Source organism: Uranotaenia lowii, chromosome 1, assembly GCF_029784155.1.
Source record: "Uranotaenia lowii strain MFRU-FL chromosome 1, ASM2978415v1, whole genome shotgun sequence".
Taxonomy (NCBI): Eukaryota; Metazoa; Arthropoda; class Insecta; order Diptera; family Culicidae; genus Uranotaenia; species Uranotaenia lowii.
The window spans coordinates 206658962-206686045 of NC_073691.1; the positions used below are offsets into that span (position 1 = coordinate 206658962).

A 27084-nucleotide genomic window follows, 5' to 3' on the forward strand; every position below is an offset into this window, starting at 1 on the left:
AGATAAATATTAATAATTTTGTGCTTAGCAACGATCTACAGCCATTTAGAAGAAAAATGTATTTTTTGTTAATGTTAACCCATAACATACACTTTGGAAAATATTTTTTTTTAAATTGAGAGTTGCTACTATTGCTTGAAAAATATTATGAAGTTCATGTTATCCTCTAACGATTGACATATTGGAATTAATAATTTTTTTCGAGTGTGAAACATTTTAAAGTGAGTAAAAAGTTGTTACATTTTGTTTGATTTGCCAAAAAAAAAAATGCAATAACTCAAATGAAAATTATTATTTTTTTTTTTAGATAACCGGTTTGTTGTTTTGTTCTATTTTGCAAATTTTTCTAGAACACTTGATCTGTTTCAAGATTGCCAGATTTTTTCAGCACGTATCCTGGAAAAATCCGGGCATTTGATTTCAAAGTTGTCGACCAAAAATCACGGCAATATCCAGCAAATTTAGTCAAACAACACTAGAAATACTCAACAAAAATGAAGAAAAAAACATGAAACAAAAATTTTTTCATCAAAACTTATCAGTAGATTTTAATTAACATTTTTGGCGTTAAAAACCTTTCATGATTATTTTTTGTAAAATTTGCTCAAAAAATTTCGTTTTGGACTCATTAATAAAAAAAAATACAACGAAATTTGTTTGTTTTTTATTTTGATTTGGCAAAAAAAGTGAACAAAATCGGCCAAAATCCGGGCTTTTTCAATAAAATCTTGGCAATCGGAACGGATCGATCTTTTTCGAAATTTAGTATTAAGCAAGCAAACTCGGATAAAACCGGGCAATCTGCCAACCTTAATCTTTGTCCTCCAGAGCGATTGTTCAAAACTTTTATTACTCACGCAATCGGAGCGAAATATTTTAAAACGTGTTGCTTTTGCTTTTGAGAGCCGCAGCAAACGGGTGAGTGTTATGACCTTTTTTTTCACCCTGAAAGTGCTCTGAATCCGACTTCAGATCCCATCGTTTATTTCCGGTGCCAGGCACTCTGTAAGAAGGTGCCCTCACAGTAAAAGTCTGTACTCCCACTAGGATATTTTTCTGCCGGAAACATCAACACACGGCTTCTCGGCTCCTTCTGAATGGCCGATGACGACGAGTTTAGGCCTACGAGTGCCAGTCAGTTCCACTCAGTGAGGGAAGAATCCTTTCATTGGGGGCTGTAAATCCTACAACAACCACATGGAACTTTCATGTTCCGTCCGGCCTTTTTTAACAGTGTACGGTTAGGTACTTAGCTACCCCCTCCCAGAAGTCAAGTGTATGGGGGTGGTGTACTTTTTTGTGTGAGCCCGATGCAAGGATAAAGTTGTTGAAAGTTGTAAATGGAAATTATTATTATCCACGAAGCCCTACAAAATGGACGACGGATGTCAGTGACTTTGTGGGACTGTTTTGAGCCGTAGCTTTTGTGGTTGAAATTGTAAATTTAGCTCAACTTACATTTGAATGAAAAAAATCTTCCTTTGCGAAGCTTTGTTTTTTTTATTGACTTTAATGAAGAGGAAAAATACTTCGAAAAAAAAAAACCATCAAAAGTTAATTTGCGGTATCATGATCGAGAGATAAACAAAGTGGAATTTGTCAAACAAACTCCCGTAGAATCAATATTTGATTTTCGGATGCTGTCAAAAACAAAACAAAAAATGAGGCGGAAGATTTATTTCTAATGGAAGTTTTTACTGTGTGAACATCGTCTCAATTTCAAACTGTCCAACCGGGGACAACCGGCACAATCAGGTCGAGCAAATAGCTACCAATTGTTTACTCGATGGAATCCGGATCTACCATAGATTCCGCGAAGTTTGGATGATCTCTCAACAAGTTGGCTAAGGAGCGTGGCAACCATCCAGCTCATGCACGAATCGATGAAGGAAAACAAACGTGTCGGCAACTGTCAGTAGAGCTTATCGCTCATTAGCATCTACACTCGAAGTAGTGGGTATTTCTCTACCTAGTAGCAAAATCAATATTTGAACAATCGTCAGCGACGACGCCGTCGAAGTCGACGTCGCCATATCTAAAAGCGAAATGGTGAGGGCGAAAAAAATCCCATTCTTATTGTATCATCCCATAATTGTCCTATGCGGTCATCGGCCATATATGTACCTTCGATAGATTCATGAACGGATGCGCCCAGCCAGGATGAGTAAGAAGATGATGTCGCTCGTTCAGTGAGTTTGGGGTAATAAGCAAGGAAAATAGCACTTGACTCAACAAGGCCTACACATGAATAAATAACTTCACGAGAGACACAAGGTGATACCAGGCAGGTGGACAGAAGTAAGAGGGGTAACAATCGATGGATCTGGGCACTTCTTCCGCTTATACACTCTAGTAGGAACAATGGCGAGCGCTTGGGAACTGGGCAACGTTTCCGGTTCCGGTGTAAAGCCAGACAGGTGGTTGGATCGTTCAGTTGGACCAGGACCTAGCTCAATTAGAGAACGTGGCCTATGAAACAGTCACTTTGTTGTAGGTACTTAGTTAACTGTTGGTGGTTTCCGTTGTAAGAGACTTACATATGGAATCCGTTATTATCGTTTGTCGTCTACAGTTATAAAACAACTTTTACTCCGGGTCGATCATACATCCGCTTTGATGGCCGTGCATCGGACAGTCCTAGGTTCGTTATTTTGTTAAGGGAGTGGAAGGTAAATGTTGCTAATAGAAGGTTTGCAATGTTCAAAGCTTGCGTAAACCGGTTGAAATGGGTGGGTTGGTTAACGAGAAAGGAATACATTACTTAACAACGAGAAAGGAATATATTACTTAAGAACACCTTTCGAAAATCAAAGGCATTCTCAGTTGAACAAAGATTGCCAATTGGCTCAATGAATGTAAACATCCTTTGAACACTTGGTAAAATTTCAGAGAAATTAGTTTTACAAGGTTGCTCGTCAGTTGATTATCATTGCTCAATATTATTACCTCATTCATCATTCGCTATCATGAGTTTATATATCTATTATTCCGATTGTGATAAGAATAACGACGGTGTTGCTCTATTACATAATGTAATGCATCACAAAACAAAATCACTTGGACACTTGTGACAACATAGACTGTTACATTAGACTGAGTCGATTTGAGGTCATTTTTGAATTTCTCAAACCCTGGGTTCCTAAAAGCTTCGTTTTTGTTCAAAACTCATTCATGATTAAATGCAGGATTTTTAAGTAGTTTAAATGAGAACAAATGAGAACTTTTAGGTTTGTATGGGAGAATTTTGAAAAATCAACATCATTTATGTTTCTTGTGTGAAACTGGGACTACTTATAGTTTTTGTGCCAATTTAAAAAAGCTGTTTCGCAGATGTATTGGTTTTTTTGGTATTGAAAAACAGCAAACTCAATTGACATCACTGCTGGGTGCCTTGCGAGGTATTGCATTACTTCTTTTCATGCAATACTTTGACACAAGAATCATTTAAAGGCTAAGTTCCACATAAGAAAAAAAAATTATGTTGATTTTAAAAATTCACTCATGTAAACATTACTTAAAAATTCTGAAAAATTATTGATGAGCTTTATACCAAAACAAAGCTTTTTAGATCCCAGGGTTTGAGAAATATAAAAACGACCCCATATCGACTCAGTCTACTGTTACATGAACACTTTTTATTAAATGTATGCTATATGTCTCATGGCCTATTTTTGTCACATTTTGAAACATTTTGTTCAGAAGAAATATAAAAATCGCCAATAACGTCTGGTCTGAATAGGTAGATTTTTTTTTCCTTAAGACGTAGGTAGCTGTTTTAGGCTTTACAGACTGAATAAATGTGGTCAATTTTAGATTAACATTTAACACCCAGTACCGAGATGGGAATGGCCATCTTAAACTTTGCTATTCTTTCTAGAAGAATATTCATTTTCACCGATATGTCGAAAGTAATAAACAAAAATCAATAAAACGGTGGTTAACTTATCTTAAAAATTTAAACATAACTTTAATCATATTACTTTAACTTCTAGAAAACTAGGAAAGAAAATTAAAATCGGAATTAAAATGTTTTATATAAACGTTAAGGGGCCTCTTAAAATAATATCTCGAAAAGTTTCACTTCTATATAAATGAAGGGGCCTTTTGAGTAAGCCTGGCAATATCAGAGCAATCGATCTCGAATTTTTTACATAAATCCGAACAAATCTAAGCAGAATACAGTGATAATACGGAAAAAAAATCTATAATAAAGTGACAAAAACCTCCTAAGTTTTCATTTTTTTTTATCGAAACACGTCAGCAGCTTTCCAACGTTTTTCCAAACTCCCAAAAAACCATTCGGATAAAACAAGCACAGAAAAATTGAGTCTAATTCAGACGTTAGTTTGCTTCAATTGTTCTCTTAACTTTGAAAACCCGGGCATGTCCAAATAAATCCGAGAAATTGGGAATGCATACTCAACAATAAATAATACATAACTTTCTCTTGTTTATTGAATAAAGAAAATATTTCAGGGATTTTTAGCGAAAAAAGCATTATGTTCTGATAGGGAAGAATTTTCTTTTCATTAAAAAAATGCAACGGCTTTTACGGGGATAGATTAACTTTTTCTTTGATTTGTCAAAATTTGGATAAGAATCGGTATGATATTTGATTTCTTTTGCATATAGTTTCATTGCCTAAACCTTACGTCAACATACTCAAAACCCAGTGCAAAGTTGAATTTAAGTATGGGAATTGTCTTAAAAAATCCATATTGATAAAAAGTTTGAAAAACAGCTACCTTTGAAAAGTCGTCATAAATTTAATATTCCGTATTTCAGAAATCTAAAAATGCCAAAATGTGACAAATTACGTCAACTTTCCAATTCACTTTTTAAAATTTTTCAACTGTAACTGGAACAGCTTTTACACATTTTTTTACATTTTTTGTGACCATGACCTTAAAAAAATTAAAAAAATCCATGCATGTATTATATAGTTTTTAACTTCAGCTTTCTCAGGCACTAAGTGAAAAAAAAACTCGAGCATTTAATGACTGATTTACAGCCTTTTTCCCGAAGCATGTTTTTTCATAAAATTTTTTTAGGACGTTAAAAAACTTTAAAACAATTGATTGTACCTGAAAACTGTCTGAGAAGCATATTTGAGTCACATTATAGGCTTTCCAAAAATATATTTTTTGTAGAAATGTTGAGAAACAAGAGAGTTTAAGCGAAAACAGTGTAAGCCGTCATTTGACCGCTCGTGGTATGAATAGGTATACCACATGCGTTATTCGAAAACCACAACACTTAAAAAAAATAAAAACGCACTACTTGTATTTTAAAAATAAAAAAAAGCCCTGTCGTTACCTTTGCGAAAAAAAAATTACATTAGGCGTAATCATCATTTAAAGTTTAAAAACCGTCATTTGACGGCATCCGGTACGTTAAGTGTTAAAAAATGAAGAACAACGTTGAAGAAAAATGTTTTCTTGAGCAATGATGGGAATGAAATGAATAAAACCAGGAAACCTGGAATGCTCACTTTATAAGCAAAAGTATGAGTATGAATAGTGCAAAATTGGAATTTTCGTTGGTTTATACACTCTACACCTTTTACCGGAAATCAATAAAATATTTCTTTTACTACAGTGGATGCTACAGTCAGATCAATTGGCTATACTGAATTAATCTATTTAAATTCCATTCCAATTCCAGTCTAAGATTTTTGGTTCGAATGAATACTTGTCCAACTGATTTAAACGAAGTTGTGTACTTTTAATTTTGATGTATTTTTATTTTAAAAATTTCTCTTCTACTGACCATTCTTAAATTATTTTCATCCATCTCCAAATAAAAATATTTCAATTTTTCTTTATTTCATAGTTTATCTTCCAAATTTTACAATAAAGATTCAACTCATTGAGATTTCCAAGTCTTGAGTTGCATCTTCAGTTTCGTGATTTTTTCAATCTCATTACATTTTTCGTGTTTATTAATATGAAATTGTAATACAAAAGCAATTCCGGCATTGACACTGATTGTAACAATTATCGATTATCAGTTTTGTTATTGGATTTAATTTGTAATTGAAATAAATTTGAAACACTGAACTGTGATTATGAATAAAATCTGATTTTAGGTTTTGGTTTTAACTCTTGAACTGTAATGAATGTAGCTCCATGGAATTGGATTTCATTATATTGCTTTATTTCTTTAATTTTGGATTCTTATAGCATTTGCGTTTATTAGCAGAGGCAATTCAGTTCCCCACGAGTTTCCCAGCAAACATGAAATCATAAATGATAACTTACGTCATTAACCAAGGTGTTGCGAATCGCAATTCAAACTGCATAGTGAAAAGATCGTATAAAATGTCGTTTGAAGTCAGATTAAATCGGATATGATAGAAAGTCCACCATGTTTGTAAATTTGGAAATGATTTAAGTGAGAAAATCATCGTCATGTTCTCTCTGCAACCAACAGAGCATCCAGATGGCCAATAAAAATGGGAATTAAATTATATTGACCAATAAGAGAACTGGAAAATATGGTCGATGGCAACAATTTGAATGCTATGGGAGCAAAATCTCGCGCTCTCTTGCATTCTTCTGATAGGTACGAATAAGGTGTTGGATAACGCCCAATTGGTGCAGTTTTCGTCGTTTTAAAAAGAAATGAAATTTATGTATGTACATATATTGCCTCCACTTTGGTAGGTAAATGCTGTTTTTTCAACTTTCGTACAATCATTCAATAATGTATATGAAACGTAGCTATAAGAAGATAGCTATAAATTTTTTTGCTGGGGTCTCTAACAGCTGTTATTGTGTTCATTTATCCATTCAGAAGTCCACCAGTTTTGCCCGAGATTTCAAGTCCTTTGCGCCAGCTCGTGCTTCGGCCAAATGACCTGAAACTTTCAGAAAGTCATTTTTTCACCTAAAGGCACCACTCTAGGGGGTGCCGCGTTGAAAAAAAGGTTGTAAAAATCATCCCATACGAATTTGGGCCAGTCTAGTGTCCCATTATATCTAAGCACGATTTTGATCAAACCGGGCTTATTCCGGATAACGGTCAAACAGCTGATTTCTGCTGTGTGTTGTCATTTACAGTTCAATTTAAACTAAACTCTGTAACGTGAGCTTCATTTCTCGGAAAAGCGCAAAAATATCGTGTACAAATGGTGTATTTTCACTAACATTTCGCTGAGTCAGTTGGCGAAAATGAAAACAGCACGCATTCAACGGTTTTGAAGATAGAAAATGATCTGGGTGGAAACTGGGTCCGGGGGACAAAACTTTGGGCCGGAAAGCCATGCGTGCTTACGCCAGTAGGAAAACGGGATATGACAGTTCGGGATATGACAAAAAAAGCGGGATTTCTCTCCGCACCGTCAATCGTGCCAAGCTAACATAAGGTCTTGAGACGTACAAGAAACAGAAACGGAGCCAAAAACAAGCTGCATTTGTAAAACCAAGAACTCGTAAATTATAAGATCAACTGCTGTGTGGAAAATAGAAGTGCGTTAATATCGACAACGAAACCTATTAAAGTTTGATTACAAACCGCTCCCGGGTGACCAATATTACACTCTTCGGGATGGCCAAAGTGTTGACGAGACGAAGACATGAATTTTTGCAGAAACAATCGGCGAAAATGCAATGGTTTGCTAAGCCATATGTATTTAAGTGTGATGTTTGACACATTGAATACAGCTCTTTACGTCCGAGGCTGGCTGAATCGTCTCCTGCTGCCGATGATCCGCAAGCATAGTCAATTTATCATTCAGCACTGTTTTGGAAAAAAAATGCCAATACACACTCGAAAACCACAGCTATTGTAATCCACTAAAACAGGGCAAAGCTAATCTTCTCAATCAAGTTACAATGTTTTTGGCACTACTGAAGACCATTATCATTTATTTTACCTATAGCAAACACCGACGTCAATAGACACTAAAACTAGTCAAATGCTAAATCGTTTGATCGGATTTTACCATACCATTTATTATACCAATAAAATCCATTAACAACACTCTAGCGTCTAGAAGCGTCCACAAAGCTATCGTTAAAAAAAATCGAAAACCAAAAATAAATGAAAACCAAAATGAATGCTGTCCTCATTAGATCGATGTTTTGATTCAGGTTTAATGATCAATAAAATCGATCATAGCGGAGAACGTGATGCACTTTTGAAGGCACTTATTTGCCTTTCCATCAGCATTTAAGACGTAAATGAGTTCTTTGGTGATTTAAGATTGAGAAAAATTAGAATGTCTCTTCGAAAAATTAAGTTTCGACACAAATTAAGAGTTCTGAATTTGTTATTTAAAAATTATATCATCATCATTCGTTACAGTTGATTATTTTTGTATAACAACTCTTTTTAAATACTCCAAATTGCTCCTGAGCTCAATCATCCCAAAATTTAATTAGTTTTTTTTTTTCTCTAAACGATGTAGATCGCTTAATCATATTGTGCATAGCTAAGGCGATCACTAATCAATATTTGCTAACATTTGGGCAAGTAAGAAAGCGTTCATCATGCTCATCTTACGGCTCGACTAATTTTCACACCTGCCATTTCTGCGTTAAAAAAACGGACAAAAAACTTGACATTCTCTTTGATGAATAAAATTTCGTTTCCAGCCCAACAGCAAGTAGATTGAATTTATGACTTGGTTGATTTTTTTTTTTAACTTTGAATTTTTTATTGCTTTCGGTTGTTCTACAAACAAACAACACCCTACAATCTTTTTCGGTGCATTTTTTGGCATATTTTATTTATAGCAACGCAGCGCAACAGTGCATTCTTAAATACCTTTAACCTTTGTGTAGAAGGTGTTTCAAAAATAAACCTAGTCCGGATGTAATTGACCTTGGTCGCTTGGTTCGCTGCTTCTTTTCGGGGGATCTCGATGTTTGCCATTTTTTTTTCTTCAACCGGTAACATAAATTAGTGGCCCTACCGCGAAGCTCGTGAATGGCCCTCGGAAATTGCATTTCAAATTTGGGTGGAGGAAGATGCTTGATTGATGTTTATTTTCGAAGCTCTTGGGTGAAATAGATGACAATAATTTGAGCTCATCACAAAACAAAAGCAACGAAGGAGATGAACGGTTGAATTTGATTTTTATCACGTGGCACGGTTTAAGATTTTATCACAATGCCAATGAATGGCAAATCACGAATTAAAAGTGGGTTTATTTAAAAAAAAATGCAGTACCGCAAAATTCTCTAAAAATTGGAAAATGACAAAAATGACAAAAATGACAAAAATGACAAAAATGACAAAAATGACAAAAATGACAAAAATGACAAAAATGACAAAAATGACAAAAATGACAAAAGTGACAAAAATGACAAAAATGACAAAAATGACAAAAATGACAAAAATGACAAAAATGACAAAAATGACAAAAATGACAAAAATGACAAAAATGACAAAAATGACAAAAATGACAAAAATGACAAAAATGACAAAAATGACAAAAATGACAAAAATGACAAAAATGACAAAAATGACAAAAATGACAAAAATGACAAAAATGACAAAAATGACAAAAATGACAAAAATGACAAAAATGACAAAAATGACAAAAATGACAAAAATGACAAAAATGACAAAAATGACAAAAATGACAAAAATGACAAAAATGACAAAAATGACAAAAATGACAAAAATGACAAAAATGACAAAAATGACAAAAATGACAAAAATGACAAAAATGACAAAAATGACAAAAATGACAAAAATGACAAAAATGACAAAAATGACAAAAATGACAAAAATGACAAAAATGATAAAAATGATAAAAATGATAAAAATGATAAAAATGACAAAAATGACAAAAATGACAAAAATGACAAAAATGACAAAAATGACAAAAATGACAAAAATGATAAAAATGATAAAAATGATAAAAATGACAAAAATGACAAAAATGACAAAAATGACAAAAATGACAAAAATGACAAAAATGACAAAAATGACAAAAAAATGAAAAAAATGTCAAAAATGACAAAAATGACAAAAATGACAAAAATAACAAAAAACGACAAAAATAACAAAAATGACAAAAACGACAAAAATGATAAAAATGATAAAAATGATAAAAATGACAAAAATGACAAAAATGACAAAAATGACAAAAATGACAAAAATGACAAAAATGACAAAAATGACAAAAATGACAAAAATGACAAAAAAATGAAAAAAATGTCAAAAATGACAAAAATGACAAAAATGACAAAAATGACAAAAATAACAAAAAACGACAAAAATAACAAAAATGACAAAAATGACAAAAATGACAAAAATGACAAAAATGACAAAAATGACAAAAATGACAAAAATGACAAAAATGACAAAAATGACAAAAATGACAAAAATGACAAAAATGACAAAAATGACAAAAATGACAAAAATGACAAAAATGACAAAAATGACAAAAATGACAAAAATGACAAAAATGACAAAAATGACAAAAATGACAAAAATGACAAAAATGACAAAAATGACAAAAATGACAAAAATGACAAAAATGACAAAAATGACAAAAATGACAAAAATGACAAAAATGACAAAAATGACAAAAATGACAAAAATGACAAAAATGACAAAAATGACAAAAATGACAAAAATGACAAAAATGACAAAAATGACAAAAATGACAAAAATGACAAAAATGACAAAAATGACAAAAATGACAAAAATGACAAAAATGACAAAAATGACAAAAATGACAAAAATGACAAAAATGACAAAAATGACAAAAATGACAAAAATGACAAAAATGACAAAAATGACAAAAATGACAAAAATGACAAAAATGACAAAAATGACAAAAATGACAAAAATGACAAAAATGACAAAAATGACAAAAATGACAAAAATGACAAAAATGACAAAAATGACAAAAATGACAAAAATGACAAAAATGACAAAAATGACAAAAATGAAAAAAATGACAAAAATGACAAAAACGACAAAAATGACAAAATTGCAAAAAAATGACAAAACTGACGATAATGACAAAAATGACACAAAAAAGATTTATAAATGACATAAACATGACACAAAAATAAAACAAAATTGATACAAAAATGATACAAAAATGACACAAAAATGACACAAAAATGCACAAAAATGACACAAAAATGACACAACAATGACACAAAAATGACACAAAAATGACACAAAAATGACACAAAAATGACACAAAAATGACACAAAAATGACACAAAAATGGCACAAAAAAGACACAAAAATGACACAAAAATGACACAGAAATGACACAAAAATGTCACAAAAATGACACAAAAATAACACAAAAATGACACAAAAATGACAAAAATGACACAAAAATGACAAAAATGACAAAAATGACACAAAAATGACACAAAGATGACACAAAAATGACAGAAAAATGACACAAAAATGACACAAAAATGACACAAAAACGATGCAAAAGTGATACAAAAATTACACATGAATGACACATAAATAGGACATTAATGATACAAAAATGACACAAAAATGACTCAAAAATAACAAAAATCACACAAAAATGACACAAAATTGATAAAAAAATGACACAAAAATGACACAAAAATGACACAAAAATGGCACAAAAATGACACAAACATGACACAAAAATGTCAAAAAAATGACAAAAAAAATGACACAAAAATGACCCAAAAATAACACAAAAATGACACAAAAATGGCGCAAAAATGACACAAAAATGACTCAAAAATGACATAAAATGACAAAAAATTACACATAAACGACAACAAAAAATTACACAAAATAGATTCAAAAATGACACAAAAATGATGCAAAACTGTCACAGAAATGACACAAGTAACACAAAAATGACACAGAAATGACACAAAAATGACACAAGAATGACACAAAAATGGCACAAAAATTACATAAAAAAATGACACAAAAATGATACAAAAAGAACACAAAAAAGACACAAAAATGACACAAAAATAGCACATAAATGACAAAAAATTACACAAAAATGGATCAAATTTGACACAAAAATGATACAAAAATCACAAAAATGACACAAAAACTGACAAAAATAAAACAAAAATGACACAATCTGGAACAGAAAATAAAAAAAGGCAAAATAAAAATGGCAAAAAATTGCACAAAAATGACACAATAATGACACAAAAATGACACAAAAGTGACAAAAAACGACACAAAAATGACACAAAAACGACCAACAAATGACACAAAAGTTACATTAAAAGACACAAAACTGACATAAAAATGACACAAAAATGAGATCAAAATGACACAAAAATGACACAAAAATTGTCAATTTAGCTAATTTTGTCAATTTTTTCGACCCAAAAATGACCCAAAAATGACACAAAAACGACCCAAAAATGATCCAAAAATGTCCCAAAAATGGCACAAAAATGACACAAAAATAACCCAAAAATGACACAAAAATGAAACAACTTTGACACAAAAATGACACAAAAATCACAAAAATGACACAAAAACTGACAAAAATAAAACAAAAATGACACAATCTGGAACAGAAATTAAAAAAAAGGCAAAAAAAAAGCACAAAAATGACACAAAAATGGCACAAAATTACACAAAAATGTCCCAGAAATGTTACAAAAATGACACAAAAATGGCACAGAACTGACAATAATAAAACAAAAATAACACGAACTGGAACAAAAATTAAAAAAAAAGGAAAAAAATGACACAAAAATCACATAAAAATGGTACAATAATGAAACAAAATGGTAGAAAATAACACAAAAATAACACAAGAATATCTCAAAATAACACAAAAAAAATAATTGCAGAAAAGGTTGATGTTGACTAGAATTTAAATTTAATGTCTAATGACTTAAGGTTCATCTCTGAAAATTAACCCTAGTCACCAGAAAATTTACTGGACCCATTCATTTGTTAATTCTTTCTATACGCACTCATCTGTGTACTAAAAATCCAACTTACACTGGAGACTCAACCCGACATTTTTAAATATAAAAAAATACCAAAACCTTCTCATTTTCTGACAGTAAGTGTAACTTTCAAGAATCACCTTTAGCAATTCGAACAAACCCAATCTAAACATCAAGTGAGTGACTTTGACCCCTTCAAACGGGTTCACTCCTCCAACATTTTGAAATACTTTTAACAATCGAGAAATCCCAATCGCCTTGCTGTTGAGTCAGTTTTAAACCGTCGATCACTCTTGAAACTCACAATTTACATATGTACCAACATGTAAGGTTTGTAAGGGGGAAAAAGGTGTTGACCCCCATTCTTCGTTCTGCCTCTCCATCATCGAGGCCCACGTCAAATCTCGAGTGCGCTGGGCACTTACCATCATCATCATCATCCTCATCGTCATCCGGCCGTTTAAGTCTGTCAATCAAACGATATGTATGGAGCAGTTCCGTGTGTGCCTCCGGCAATTATTTTCTCGAGGGCCTATTTTAAACTTCAAAAAAGCACTTACAAAGCTGGATTTTTTTCTTTCGAAGATCAGCTGAAGGAATTGATCAATGGAAAGCGATGAACTTTTGAACTTGTTTTTTTTTTTTGCTTTGATAAATACTACTTCAAAAGGTGGGATGGGTATAAAACATGGAATTGCGTCTCGTTTACGTCTGTTTATTCAGTGTTGACCGATTGTTTGTTTTGTTTTCTTTCCGTGATGCAACTCGACGTCTTGCACTCTAAAATGAGAGATTACACTTGCTAAGATGTCATTTTGTGGTTTTTTTTTTCTACAAGTTACTTACAGTGATTTGTTGTTTTCGAGGGCTGGCGATGTTTCTGAATCTTGTTTTCGAGTGCCTAGAGCGAGCTTCAGAAGATTTGCGGCCGGTTGTTCTACGTATATCGCGAGAAGTGCCCCCAAAGAGAGGCTCCACATGAAGACTTGAGTTCCGAAACTTATCTGTTGGAGGAGGAAAAAAGAACATAAAATGATCACGATTGTACGACAGATTTTTTTTTTGTATTACACCAGATCTTATCGATGTAACAACCGGTTCCGGTGCCTGCCCGAAAACCATCTCGATCACGATGAAATGGATGAGAAATATGCAGTAGCACAGTTTTCCCCCGACTCCGAAAATAGGGTGGCTCAACGCTCGTTTCCACCAGTAATTCGAGGAGCTAAGAGCTAAAAATAGCTGTAGGAACGTTGTTTCGATGGCCCACGACTGCTTAAATACTGTTGAATAAATAGCCAAAACTAGTCGGTGGAGTTTTGTTCTATAAATGACCATCCAATAGACGGACAAAATGCAAACTAGGTACAGCAGAGTTGCCAATTTGAAGAGATACTTGAAGCTATTCGAGTGAAGCAGACTTCTCTTAGAGTCTCGATAGCGAAGATAGATAAATCCAGCAAACATTCCGAATGTATATGCTCCGATGTTCTGATGGAAGGGAAAGTAGAGCGCCATCTGGTACGGATGAGCTCTCAGTAAGTTGGCACTCGTTTTGAGATCGGTAGTCATCGCTGGAGGCAGACGACTCAAATAGCTAGCTAGAGTTGGAAACAAACCGGCATAGGTGAACATTATTGCGAAGAATAGTACTCTCAGCCGAGGAAACTTCCAAATTAGCATCACTGCTGCCAGTCCGATAACGAAGAGTTGGATTTCTGTGGCTAAATACCACGTCGGAAGGAGACACTGAAACAAGAAAGTTGTTTTGAGTTGACGTTCCCTAGGGATGTGACTTGAGGTCACTGTTGTTTAAATCAACCTTACCGTATCCTTTTTACTGGTGAAGTTGTTGATAAACAGCAAATTGGCCCACCACCATCGACGACAATTTTGAAATCCTTCTCCCACGAACTGATGTCCTATGGGTCCTACCATAAACCTGCGAACCACAGATGTCTCCAGAAGCATCACAAACCAATAGACCGGTACCAAACGGGCTAATCTGACCATCAACAGCTTTAAAAATGTTTTCCACCGAGCCGTTTTCTGTGGCTGCTCCGCAAAATTGACCACCAATAGCATTCCGGATATCGATAAAAACGTTTGGATATAGTTCTGGAACTCAGCTATGTAGATTACCATCAAGGGGTGGTACTGCATAGACTCCACAAACGCCGTATTAGCCTGAGGTACTTTCGCTAGGGCCAGTACTACGTGAACAATAACAACCCGAATCATCTGGATAACTCTAAAAGCTTCCAGAAACTGCAAATCCCTGCGACTTCGACTACTGACGGGATCCTTCAGCTGCTGGATGTTCCGGGGAAAGGAAAAGGTCACCAGAAGCTGCTGACCGAGCTTGGACCCCGCAGGAGGTTGATGGTAGAAACCGGGTGGATAGCCTCTATGGCTGTTCAGCCGCATATCGTACCTGGTGGCCGGTATTTTGACCAATATCAGCCCCAAAACGAGCAGCAGAAAGCAAATTTCCAGGATTTCTGAAAATTAGAAAATTTAAAACAAAAATTACTTTCTATCTACATCACCAACAATATTTTGCTGTTGAACATCATTAAAAAAAACATCACTCATCAATGACCGTAGAGTTATTTTTCCTCCCAAGTGGCTTCTAAAAATTAATGCATTCGTAGGTACCAATAAACGCGCCTCGACGGTGGTTTTTAACTGATTTAATGAAACATGTTTTAAGATTGCGAGCCGCGGCTTTAGGTGCGATAACAGGTCACCACACTGATTTATGGTTTATATCCGATACGAATCATCATGTTCGTCGTCAGTCAACAGTCAATAAAAACTGAGGTGATTTGTTGTTTGTCATTTCATTTTTCTGTTATAATCATACAAAAAAAATTACAGAGTGAATGCGATTTAAAATCAGCATTCTTCAGCATCTCTTTTTAAAGTCAAAAACATCCGGTAAAATTGTCAAAATTGTCAAAATTGTCAGAATTGTCAAAATTGTCAACATTGTCAATATTGTCAAAATTGTCAAAATTGTCAAAATTGTCAAAATTGTCAAAATTGTCAAAATTGTCAAAATTGTCAAAATTGTCAAAATTGTCAAAATTGTCAAAATTGTCAAAATTGTCAAAATTGTCAAAATTGTCAAAATTGTCAAAATTGTCAAAATTGTCAAAATTGTCAAAATTGTCAAAATTGTCAAAATTGTCAAAATTGTCAAAATTGTCAAAATTGTCAAAATTGTCAAAATTGTCAAAATTGTCAAAATTGTCAAAATTGTCAAAATTGTCAAAATTGTCAAAATTGTCAAAATTGTCAAAATTGTCAAAATTGTCAAAATTGTCAAAATTGTCAAAATTGTCAAAATTGTCAAAATTGTCAAAATTGTCAAAATTGTCAAAATTGTCAAAATTGTCAAAATTGTCAAAATTGTCAAAATTGTCAAAATTGTCAAAATTGTCAAAATTGTCAAAATTCTCAAAATTGTCAAAATTGTCAAAATTGTCAAAATTGTCAAAATTGTCAAAATTGTCAAAATTGTCAAAATTGTCAAAATTGTCAAAATTGTCAAAATTGTCAAAATTGTCAAAATTGTCAAAATTGTCAAAATTGTCAAAATTGTCAAAATTGTCAAAATTGTCAAAATTGTCAAAATTGTCAAAATTGTCAAAATTGTCAAAATTGTCAAAATTGTCAAAATTGTCAAAATTGTCAAAATTGTCAAAATTGTCAAAATTGTCAAAATTGTCAAAATTGTCAAAATTGTCAAAATTGTCAAAATTGTCAAAATTGTTAAAATTGTCAAAATTGTCAAAATTGTCAAAATTGTCAAAATTGTCAAAATTGTCAAATTGTCAAAATTGTCAAAATTGTCAAAATTGTCAAAATTGTCAAAATTGTCAAAATTGTCAAAATTGTCAAAATTGTCAAAATTGTCAAAATTGTCAAAATTGTCAAAATTGTCAAAATTGTCAAAATTGTCAAAATTGTCAAAATTGTCAAAATTGTCAAAATTGTCAAAATTGTCAAAATTGTCAAAATTGTCAAAATTGTCAAAATTGTCAAAATTGTCAAAATTGTTTAAATTGTCATAATTGTCAAAATTGTCAAAATTGTCAAAATTGTCAAAATTGTCAAAATTGTCAAAATTGTCAAAATTTTCAAAGTTATCAAAATTGTCAATGTTTTTAAAATTGATTGAATTTTTTTAATATCTCCAATGATTTTCTGTTCCTTAGTAGCAAAATCTCACAATTTAGAATCAGAGAAAATTTTAGGTCAACGATCAGGTTAATCATCTGTTTTAGAAGACATTTCCAAAAATATCCCAGAAGTCTCAATGATGTTTCCTGCAGATTGACATCTGAATGATACGATCAAATCAAAGTTTAAAAATAAAAGCAAAAACCAAAACGCTAGAATCAGTAAACATCCCCCCTTCAACTCACCCAACCGCGGCCGTTCGGTAGCCTCCCGGTAGCAATGCCGAACGGAAACTCGTGGCTCCACCCGCAGCTGGTAACGGTCCGCGATTTGTCGATTTATGCATGCGCGTGCAGATCGAGCAACGCCGCGTTCTAACGAGAAGACCTCCTCCACCATTGAGCTGCTGTTGCTGCCGGCTGCGGAAGGTGGGGGTGGAGCAACGGGATCCGGGGGTTGCAGCCGACCTTCGCAATCTGCCATACAGAGCCCGTACTGCAGCAGCGAGTGGTCGTAATGGCGGGAATCTTGGGAGAATGCCTATTTGGGGAGAATTTGGCAAGGGAAGAAATGAGATGGTCAATCAATGGAATCCTACTTATTACTGCGGTGTGGTTTTTACTTCTTTTACACTTTTAACTTGAACTTTTTACACTTGAACACACGGAATCAGCAACATCCTTAAAATTAGCCACATTATAAAGAAGACTCTTTCAAAACACGATTCGTTAAAAAATCGTTAAAGAGTCCAAAAAGACAAGAAGACAGAAAGACAGAAAGACAGAAAGACAGAAAGACAGAAAGACAGAAAGACAGAAAGACAGAAAGACAGAAAGACAGAAAGACAGAAAGACAGAAAGACAGAAAGACAGAAAGACAGAAAGACAGAAAGACAGAAAGACAGAAAGACAGAAAGACAGAAAGACAGAAAGACAGAAAGACAGAAAGACAGAAAGACAGAAAGACAGAAAGACAGAAAGACAGAAAGACAGAAAGACAGAAAGACAGAAAGACAGAAAGACAGAAAGACAGAAAGACAGAAAGCCGGTAAGACGGTAAGACGGTAAGACGGTAAGACGGTTAAACGGAAAGACAGAAAGACGGTAATACGGTAAGACGATAAGACAATAAGATGGTAAGACAAAAAGAATGTAAGGCGGTAAGACAATAAGACGGTAAGACTGCAAATTGGTAAGACGGTGAGACGTTTAGACGGTAACACGGTAAGACGATAAGACTTTAAGACCGTAAGACGTCAAGACGGCAAGATTTCAAGACGGTAAGACGGTAATACGGTAAAATGGTAAAACAGTAAGACATCAAGACGTCAAGACGGTAAGACAGTAAGAAAGTAAGACGGAAAGACGTCAAGACAGTAAGACAGTAAGACGATAAAACGGTAAGACGGTAAGACGGTAAGAGGGTAAGTTGGTAAGACGGTAAGACGTTAAGTCCGTAAGACGTCAAGATGTCAAAACGTCAGGACTGTGAGACGGCAAGACGGCAAGACGGCAAGACATCAAAACGTCAAGACGATAAGACGGTAAGACGGCAAGAGGGTAAGATGGTAAGACGGTAAGAAGGTAAGACGGAAAGACGTTAAGACAGTGAGACGGTAAGACGATAAAACGGTAAGACGGTTAGACGGTTAGACGGTTAGACGGTTAGACGGTTAGACGGTTAGACGGTAAGACGGTAAGACGGTAAGACGGTTAGTTGGTAAGACGGTAAGACGGCAAGAGGGTAAGACGGTAAGACAGTAAGAAGGTAAGACGGAAAGACGTCAAGACGGTTAGACGGTAAGACGGTAAGACGGTAAGACGGGAAGACGGTAAAACGGTAAGACAGTAAGACATCAAGACGTCAGGACGGTAAAGCAGTAAGAAGGTAAGACGGTAAGTCGGTAAGACTGCTAGACGGTAAGATGTTAAGAAGATAAGACGTCAAGCCGTCAATACGGTAAGATGGTAAGACAGTAAGACGGAAAGACGATAAGACGGTATGACGGCAAGACGGTAATACGTCAAGATGGTAAGACGGTAAGACGGTAAGACAGTAAGACGTTAAGATGTTAAGACGGTAAGACGTAAAGACGTCAAGACGGTTAAACGGTAAGACGGTTAAACGGTAAGACGGTAAGACATTAAGACGTCAAGACGTCAAGACGGTAAGACGGTTAAACGTCAAGACAGTAAGACGGTAAGACGCTAAGACGTTAAGATGTGAGACGGTAAGACATCAAGACGTTAAGACGGTAAGACGATAAGACATCAAGACGTCAAGATGGTAAGACGGTAAGAGGGTTAGACGGTAAGACAGTAAAAAGGAAAGACGTAAGACGTCAAGACGGTTAGACGGTAAGACGGTAAGACGGTAAGACGGTAAGACGTTAAGACGGTAAGACGTCAAGACGTCAATACAGTAAGATGGTAAGACGGTAAGACGTCAAGACGGTAAGACGTTGAAACATCAAGACGGTAAGACGGTAAGACGCTAAAACGTTAAGATGTTAAGACGGTAAGACGTCAAGACGTCAGGACGGTAAGACGGTAAGACCTCAAGATGGTAAGACAGTGAGACGTCAAGACATCAAGACGTCAATTCGGTAAGACGGTGAGACGGAAAGCGGTAAGACAGAAAGACAGACGGTAAGGCTGAAAGACAGAAAAATGTAAAAAAAAGCCTTCAAAAGCTGAGAAATGCTTGAAAAAGACTGGAAAACACCATGGAAAAAGACAAAAAGAAATGAAATGATTCAGACTGCAAAGTATTGTTAAACACTGAAAGATCATGCAGTGCTGCCAGAAATTTAATTTAAATGTTTGAAGTAAATTTTTATTTGTATTATTTTCATTAGTTTATTAAGAAAAGTGTAACTTTTGTTCGCAAAAAAATGGTTCTAGATCCCTTGACGATTTATTTTAAGGCTATAGCTAATAGCGATGGATAGGGGAAAGTCTCATCTTCGAGGATTCGTTTTCAGAGATGCCAACGTCCATGTTTGTTAAAATCACCTTTCGAAAAAAAAACACCGTGTTGTACTTACGCTTATGTTCCTCCAGAGGTAGGAGCTTGAATTCGGAGCGATTCTTGCCTGCACCACACAATAGAGATAGTCGGTTTTGTACATGTTTCTGCAGCGTTCGAAATCATCGTACACAAACAGTTTAGGAAATTTTACATACTCGGCATCTGAAATCGAAAGACATAAAGAAAAAAAATTGTTTAACAAGACGCTGACAATTCTGCTCTGCCATTGTTGATCGTCTGTTCACCGATCAAGTTAACTCACATTCGATAAATTCGGTTTGTTGATTGGCTAGAATGATTTGGTGGTTCAAATAAGGCGCAGCTATTAAAAGTCCCAAAAGACCGAGCGTTACCCAGGAGGAGTTTACGATGCCGGCCATTTTCATCGGTTTTTTTTTCTTTGGCGGGTACACTTTGTAGTTTGTCACTAGACTTATTTTTCTGCACTTTTTTGCACAATGCCATAAATCTACTAATACTCTGTCAATATTCAAATACCTAAAACTAACACATCCGTTCTTCACTCGATCATCAACAACAAACTCCTACTACACTAAACCCTTTGGCACAAGTTTCCACCCCGCAAAGTTAAACCACCTAGCTAGGTAAGTTGTTTCGGAAAACGATTCGACCCAATCGAAGACTTTTGTCAAACTAATCCACCCTTAGAAGCAGCCAGATGGCTAGAGGCCTTTGAATTAAAATAGCAAAAAAAAAATACCAAAACAAAAACTAACTAAAACAAACTCCAACATCGTGGCAGCGTCATGGTTTCATACCCAAAATCTACCCATTCTTGATGTTGTCTTCGGGGGGTCATCAACACGTTGAGCTGCGTGCAAATTTTCAGACCGGTTGCATTTCGAGCCTCGACAAAATACCCAACCGAAAAATGGAAAATTGTGTTAGACGGATTTGCCGGCCGAGGTTGAATCCACCTTGGGGTTCCTCGCCTAGCGCTTCTTTGGGACGACGCGACGTACGGAATCGATCAAAGCTGCAACTAAAAATGATCAACTCATTTTGCCATTAAATGAACCTTTTGATGTGTTACTCCAAATGGTGTCAACAGTTAATGATTTGAGATCGCGTCTCGGCAGCTCGGCCAGCCATCGAATTGGGTGAAGAATTCAAAAGATAAATTGATTTTTATTGTTTGTGCCCTGAAGCACACATCTCTCCGTTAGCTGTTAATCGGACGTCTGGATCTTTAGGAGCATTTTGGTATGTGGTATCTACATAGTATCCAACACGGATTAAAGAGCAAAAAATCTTTATTTTGGTTTTGGTTTTATGATGTTTCTACTTGGCGAAGAGAAAAAAAACCTAGCTAGAGGGCAGACTTAGCATATAAAGGAGTAGCAAGATCAAATTTCGATCGATTCTAAAAATGTAAAAGTGTTTGGAATTATGTACATATTTTGCACCCAACATCCCGCCACTGAACATATCATTTGCAAAATATTACATTTTCGACGAATTGCTGGCGTCGCACGCAAAAGTATTTCAACTCGCCAGGTTTTCGGGTCAAAACTCAATTTTGGTACCATGTGCCAGTTTTACATTTTTTTTTTTTGCGATCAACAACTATAATATTTTGAATAATTTAAATTCTACAACAAACCGTATAAAAAGTGCGTCATAGTTCAACATGTGGGCTTGTGATATAGCTCAGTTGGCAAGTCAGTTGCTTCCTGAACCGATGTCTGTGAGTTCGAGCCCAAGAGTAAACATCGAACACAGTTGTACCGGCTAAGTTTTTCAATAACTGTGTCCGCCAACTGCAACGTAAATATAAAGTCGCGAATGTCGCAAAGGTGGCAAAACAACTGTAATCGAAACAAAATAAAATTGGAAAATGTTGATATCGAGTTGGTTTAAATCACATAAAAAATTCATGAATTCAATATCATTATTGCCAATGCAGTTGAAATCAGAAGTTTTCGCTATAATGTACATTTCCCGGCCGCTACGATTTGGATCAAGAAAGCTACATGTTTCTTCATCGGCAAATATTGTTAATTGAAAATCAGTTCCATAGTCATAAATCTGTGAAAGACGTATGTTCAAATAACAAAAAGATTTTTTGAATAAAACAAAACATTAAAAAATTTCCCCTTCCCTACTAACTAGTGAAACGAATACCCTCGGCACATTAAAACTTTGTTAAAGTAAATGGCCTTTTATAAACTAGTTGTAAAAAAAAATAATAAAAATTCAAAATAAACTCGAAATTTTGTTTAATATTTTTGATTTTCAGCAGAATTGTGTGTACAACCTAAAAAAATTAAAATTTTGAAATCAAAATTAAAAAACAAATTCATAAGTTTGTTATATCTTGAATTCCTCCTGAATCTGAATTCTACACCTTTATTCAATTTGAGAATTTTCAAATTGTTTCCGAATTTCAATACGATTACTGAAATGTAGAAAAATTTCCGAACTTTAATTTCATATCAGAATTTTAAAAGCTATGCACAATGGGGAAAAAGTGTATAAACCGCGAAAAAATTCTATATCTTCCCTCCTACATGAACCAAATCTATGAAAATATACTCTTATTTAGTGGAAATGCCTTAAAAAATCGATTGGACATAGTTTCAGACGCTACACAAGCTTACGGACTGAGATAAAGTGCCTTTTTAAACCCTTATTCCCCTATATTTTGTAAACTATCCACAAAAATACTGATTTGGACTAACCTTTTTTCACAAAACAAACCTATCTTATGTGATTTTTTTACGAGAAATCAAATGAAGGCTGTTTGAGCCACCGCACGCATGGGAGAGTACAGTTATGGCTGTTTTTATCTTAATTCTCCTAAATTTTTGACATATTGCAGAAAAACATCAGTCCCAACATGGGGGGAATTGAGGGTAAAGCAGCCATAACTCCGTTTTCCGATGGCTGCGATGGCTCGAATAACCTTTAATTGATTTCCAAAAAAAAAAAAATTACAGCAGATATGTCTCATTTGGTTCAACATTTTCCAGTCCAAACAAGGTTTTGTTAGGAATGTTAGGAATTTGAGGGTAAAATAGAATGACATCCAGTTTTCGATGCTTGCGTGGCTCAAATAGCCTTCATTCGATTCCTTAGAAAAAAAATCACCCATTTGGTTCAAAATTTCCAAGTCCGAACATGCTCTTAATGAAATATTTGAAAAATGTAGGGGAATTTAGGGTTTAAACGGCAATCACTCCATTTTCTAATCCATGCGGTGGCTGAAGAGAATACTTCATTCGAAAATTCGTTTAAAAACCGCACAAGATAGGTCTCATTTGATTCAAAATTTTCCAGTCCGAACTCACTGATTTCAAAATTCATTGAAAAATATGGGGATATCGAGGGTAAAAGCAGCCATAACTCCATTTTACAAAACGTGCGGTGGCTCAAATAGCCTTCATTCGATTATTCGGAAAAAATTACACAACATAGGTCTGATTTGCTTTAAAATCTTCCAGTCCGGTCCAGTCCAGTCCAAATCTTTTTTCTGAACTATAACAAAAAATGTTGGGTAAAACGGCCATAACTCCATTTTGCAATGCGTGCGGTGTCTCAAACAGTCTTCATTCGATTTTTCGGAGAATATCATACAAGATTGGTCTTATTTGATTACCAATTTTCAAGTCCGAGCTAGATTTTTTCTCAATTAATTGAAAAATCGTAGGGAAATTGAGGGTGAAACTGTGAATGCTCCATTTTCAGATGAGTGCGGTGGCTTAACAACTTTCATTTGATTCGCCGTTAAAAACCACACAAGATAGGTCTGTTTTTGTTCAAAATTTTCTAGTCCAAATCGGTGTTTTTTCTGGATTGTTTACAAAACATAGGCGAATATTATTATTATGAAACATTTTTATTCAGAAAGATTAGATATTACACCTTTTTTCATGTTACATTTTTTGCGTTGATAGAATTCAATTGCCTTGGATGTTATTTCGATAAATAACTAGCTATTTGAACAAAAAATAATTAACTTAATTTGTTGTGTTCAATAAATCTCATCTTAATTACTGCGAATGAGGTTTCCAGTGTCAAGGAACTAGCAAGGGCATTTCAATAGCTCACACTTCTAAAAAAAATGAATTACCATACAGCTCTGATCTGTGGCGAGGAATGACAAATTTTAAAGTTCTAGAACTTGTTAACTGAGATAATCTTATATAGAGATATGCTGGTTTTTTTACTATAAATTAGATTGTAAATAAAAAGCAGAGTGTTATTTTAGGAAAACTTTCAAAGGAACAACCAATCACACTAGTTTGAAAATGTGAAACGTGATCCATACGGTTGAGGTTGAAAGCAAATCTTACACAAGAACTGAAGTTTTTTAAGAACTGCTTGGGAAACTTGGGATAGTAGAAAATCACAAGCTATAAAATTAGGAAAGTAAAAGCCTTGAAAAGTTTAATCTTCATCTCTGTATCCAAAAATATTTTATGAAATTAAAGAGTTTTCAAAGAGTTATATATTTTCCCGCACTACTGAAGTACATACGAATAGAATTTAATGTTGGATTGTATTTTAAAACTAAAACTTACAGATTCTGACACAATTTTTCTTCGATGTTTGCAAATTTTCGGTATTATTTGCATCGAATTATTCTTATTTAGAAAAATTGCATACAATTTATTAATATTCAAAGACAACGCGTTTCTCATTGACCAAGCGTGGATAGACTGGAAAATTAATGCTTTGCTCTGTCAAGTTTAAGCAATCTGAATAGAGTTGTACATCATCTGCAAAAATGTGTATTTGAAATAATCTTAGAGCATTTGGTAAATCGTTGACATACATGGTGAAAAAAAGGTCCTAAAATAGAGTCCTGAGGTACTCAAGATATAATCGGTAGAAAGGATAAGTACTGATTGTTGTTGTAGACGGTTTGAGAACGCTCTTCAAGGTACGATTTTATCAAAGTCGTCGCTGAAATTCCAAATGCGAAATGTTGTGAAATTTATTGCAATGAACAGCGTGATGAATTGTGTCAAATGCTTTAAAAAAGTCGAGCAAAATCATAACAACAAATTTAATTATTGAGCCTATATCATCTAGCACTTTAATCATTGCAGTTTTAGTACTGTGTTTTTCTCGATATGCTGACTGATATGAGTTAATAAGTTTGTTTTCCGATAAATAAGCACATATGTATTTGGTTTTTTTTTAAACCTTTCCAAATACCTTCAAAAAAGGCACAAAGTATACTTATAGGGCAAAGGAAAGGTTATCCAGCAAAAAAATACTTCGATTTCTTGAAGTTCTCGAAAACAAAATGAATTCCAACTAGATATTAACACGTTTCGGTATTAAACGTTGTTACAATGGTTAAAAACTTTAGAAAAAGGTTAGTTTATTGCTTCGGTATGAAAGTTATTTAAGGAAATAGAGTTTGGGTTGGTAATTTTAGTATTTTTTAATCTTTTCCAACAAGTTTTTGGCGGTAGATTAAGATTGAGGAATTGGTTAAAGTGGTTTCTTTTGGAATTATAAACACGAGGACACGATTTCGAAGCTTCCTATAAGCAGCAAGAACATCAATTTCACGGGTAATTTTCTATTGTGTGTAAGCTAAGTTTCTATTCACGATTGCTCGTTCGATGTTTAAATTGAACCAAGTACTATCTGTAGATTTGGTTATACCATGACGCAAAGGAACACATTTCTCAAGAAGATTCCTAGTATTCAGGTTAAAGAAATTCAACAACATATCAGCATCATTCATGCTGATCAACTGCATTCAATTCTTGAAATAATGTTTTTCGATTGAACTTGTTGTAATCGCGAAAAGAGTATGTTTGAGTTGTTTGAACGGTGTTAAAACCAAAGGATGCAAAAATTAAATCATGATTTGAAAGTACAGGGAACTCAATTTGACTAAATATGAGCGTTTTGGTTGAATCATTGGTAAAAATCCAGTTGAGATTGACCTGAGCGATGAAAAAAAGTCGGCTCGGAATCGATACAATGAATGTTGTTACCTGACATCATTGATAAAAAAAACGTTGAGTTTGCACGGTATTTTCATTATGAAGATTTGTATTGAAGTCACCAAGAAAACAAACAAATTCATAATTAAGAGTATACTCACGTTACAAACTTTCCAAAATATCACAACAATCATTATCAGGAGGTTAAAAAATGAGCCTATCAACATTTTCGTATTATCTCTAAAAAATTCCAATAAAAAGAATTCAATTCTCGAATCACGATACGATTTTAGCACTACCGACGAATAAATATTATTTTCAATAAAAATAGCCACACCTCCATCCATTCTACATATTCGGTCATTTCTGATAAGGTTGTACCCAGCAATTGTAAACAAATTGTCGCTTACATTGTCATTCAACCACGTTTCGCTTATGCAGAAAATATCTTATTCTGTATAGTACAAAAGGTTTCTTATTTCATCTAATTTCACTAAGTTCTGAGCGCAAATACTCTGACGCAGCTAATAGAAAGTTTTCTCGTGTGGAGAGTAGAATTAACTACTGTTCCCGGTAGTTGAGGGTGTTCTTAAGAATACTTCAGGCATAATCAAAAATGGAATATCCAGTTATTAAGAATTCGATAAAATTGAGCACATTTACCTTTCTTATTTTGAAATTCATGTTCAACCAAATTAATGTAAAGTAAACAACGCATTATAAAGAGAAAATTGATACCACTTGATCACCGATATGATTGGCAGCAACAACAACACCAACGATCCTTCCAGGTCCATATAGAACAGCATACGACCCCAACAGGGCGAGTTGAATGAGACTCGTTCACCAATCATTGATGATTGACTTTTACGAGGGGAATCACAAGGAAAACAAGGATTGGTAGGAATGAGAAAAGCGAATATTGGGGAAGGTTTAACTTTGTTCTGTCTTTCAGGAGGGATATCAATAGGAATACAAGGAACGGATTGGAAGGACGGGAGTAACTTATTTGGGAAAGGTTTTGGTTTGTTTTGACTTTA

At 34.3% G+C, this 27084-nt stretch overlaps 2 protein-coding genes across 18 annotated transcripts in view; one reads left to right on the plus strand and one right to left on the minus strand.

The window, feature by feature from the left end:
• Positions 1-27084, plus strand: part of LOC129745252 (complexin) — a 588611-nt gene that overhangs the window by 30371 nt on the left and 531156 nt on the right. The window lies entirely within an intron of this gene.
• LOC129738324 (O-acyltransferase like protein-like) lies at positions 1923-17483 on the minus strand. The gene is made up of 7 exons (XM_055729507.1): positions 17330-17483; positions 14724-15397; positions 13968-14645; positions 13743-13900; positions 13322-13362; positions 2282-2446; positions 1923-2035 (listed from the first exon to the last, which is right to left on the minus strand). The coding sequence occupies exons 1-7, from the start codon at positions 17481-17483 to the stop codon at positions 1923-1925; spliced, it is 1983 nt and encodes a 660-aa protein (XP_055585482.1).

What these genes read in the sequence shown, in the direction of transcription:
- LOC129738324 (XM_055729507.1), bottom strand. Translation starts at nt 17,483, where the DNA reads ATGGTGGAGGAGGTCTTCTCGTTAGAACGCGGCGTTGCTCGATCTGCA. An exon ending in TGAGGATGATGATGATGATG is followed by an intron (nt 2,447 to 13,321) that starts GTAAGTGCCCAG and finishes TAATTGAGCTAG; the next exon opens with GTCCTGGTCCAACTGAACGA. An exon ending in TACTTCTGTCCACCTGCCTG is followed by an intron (nt 2,036 to 2,281) that starts GTATCACCTTGT and finishes TTTCGCTTTTAG; the next exon opens with ATATGGCGACGTCGACTTCG.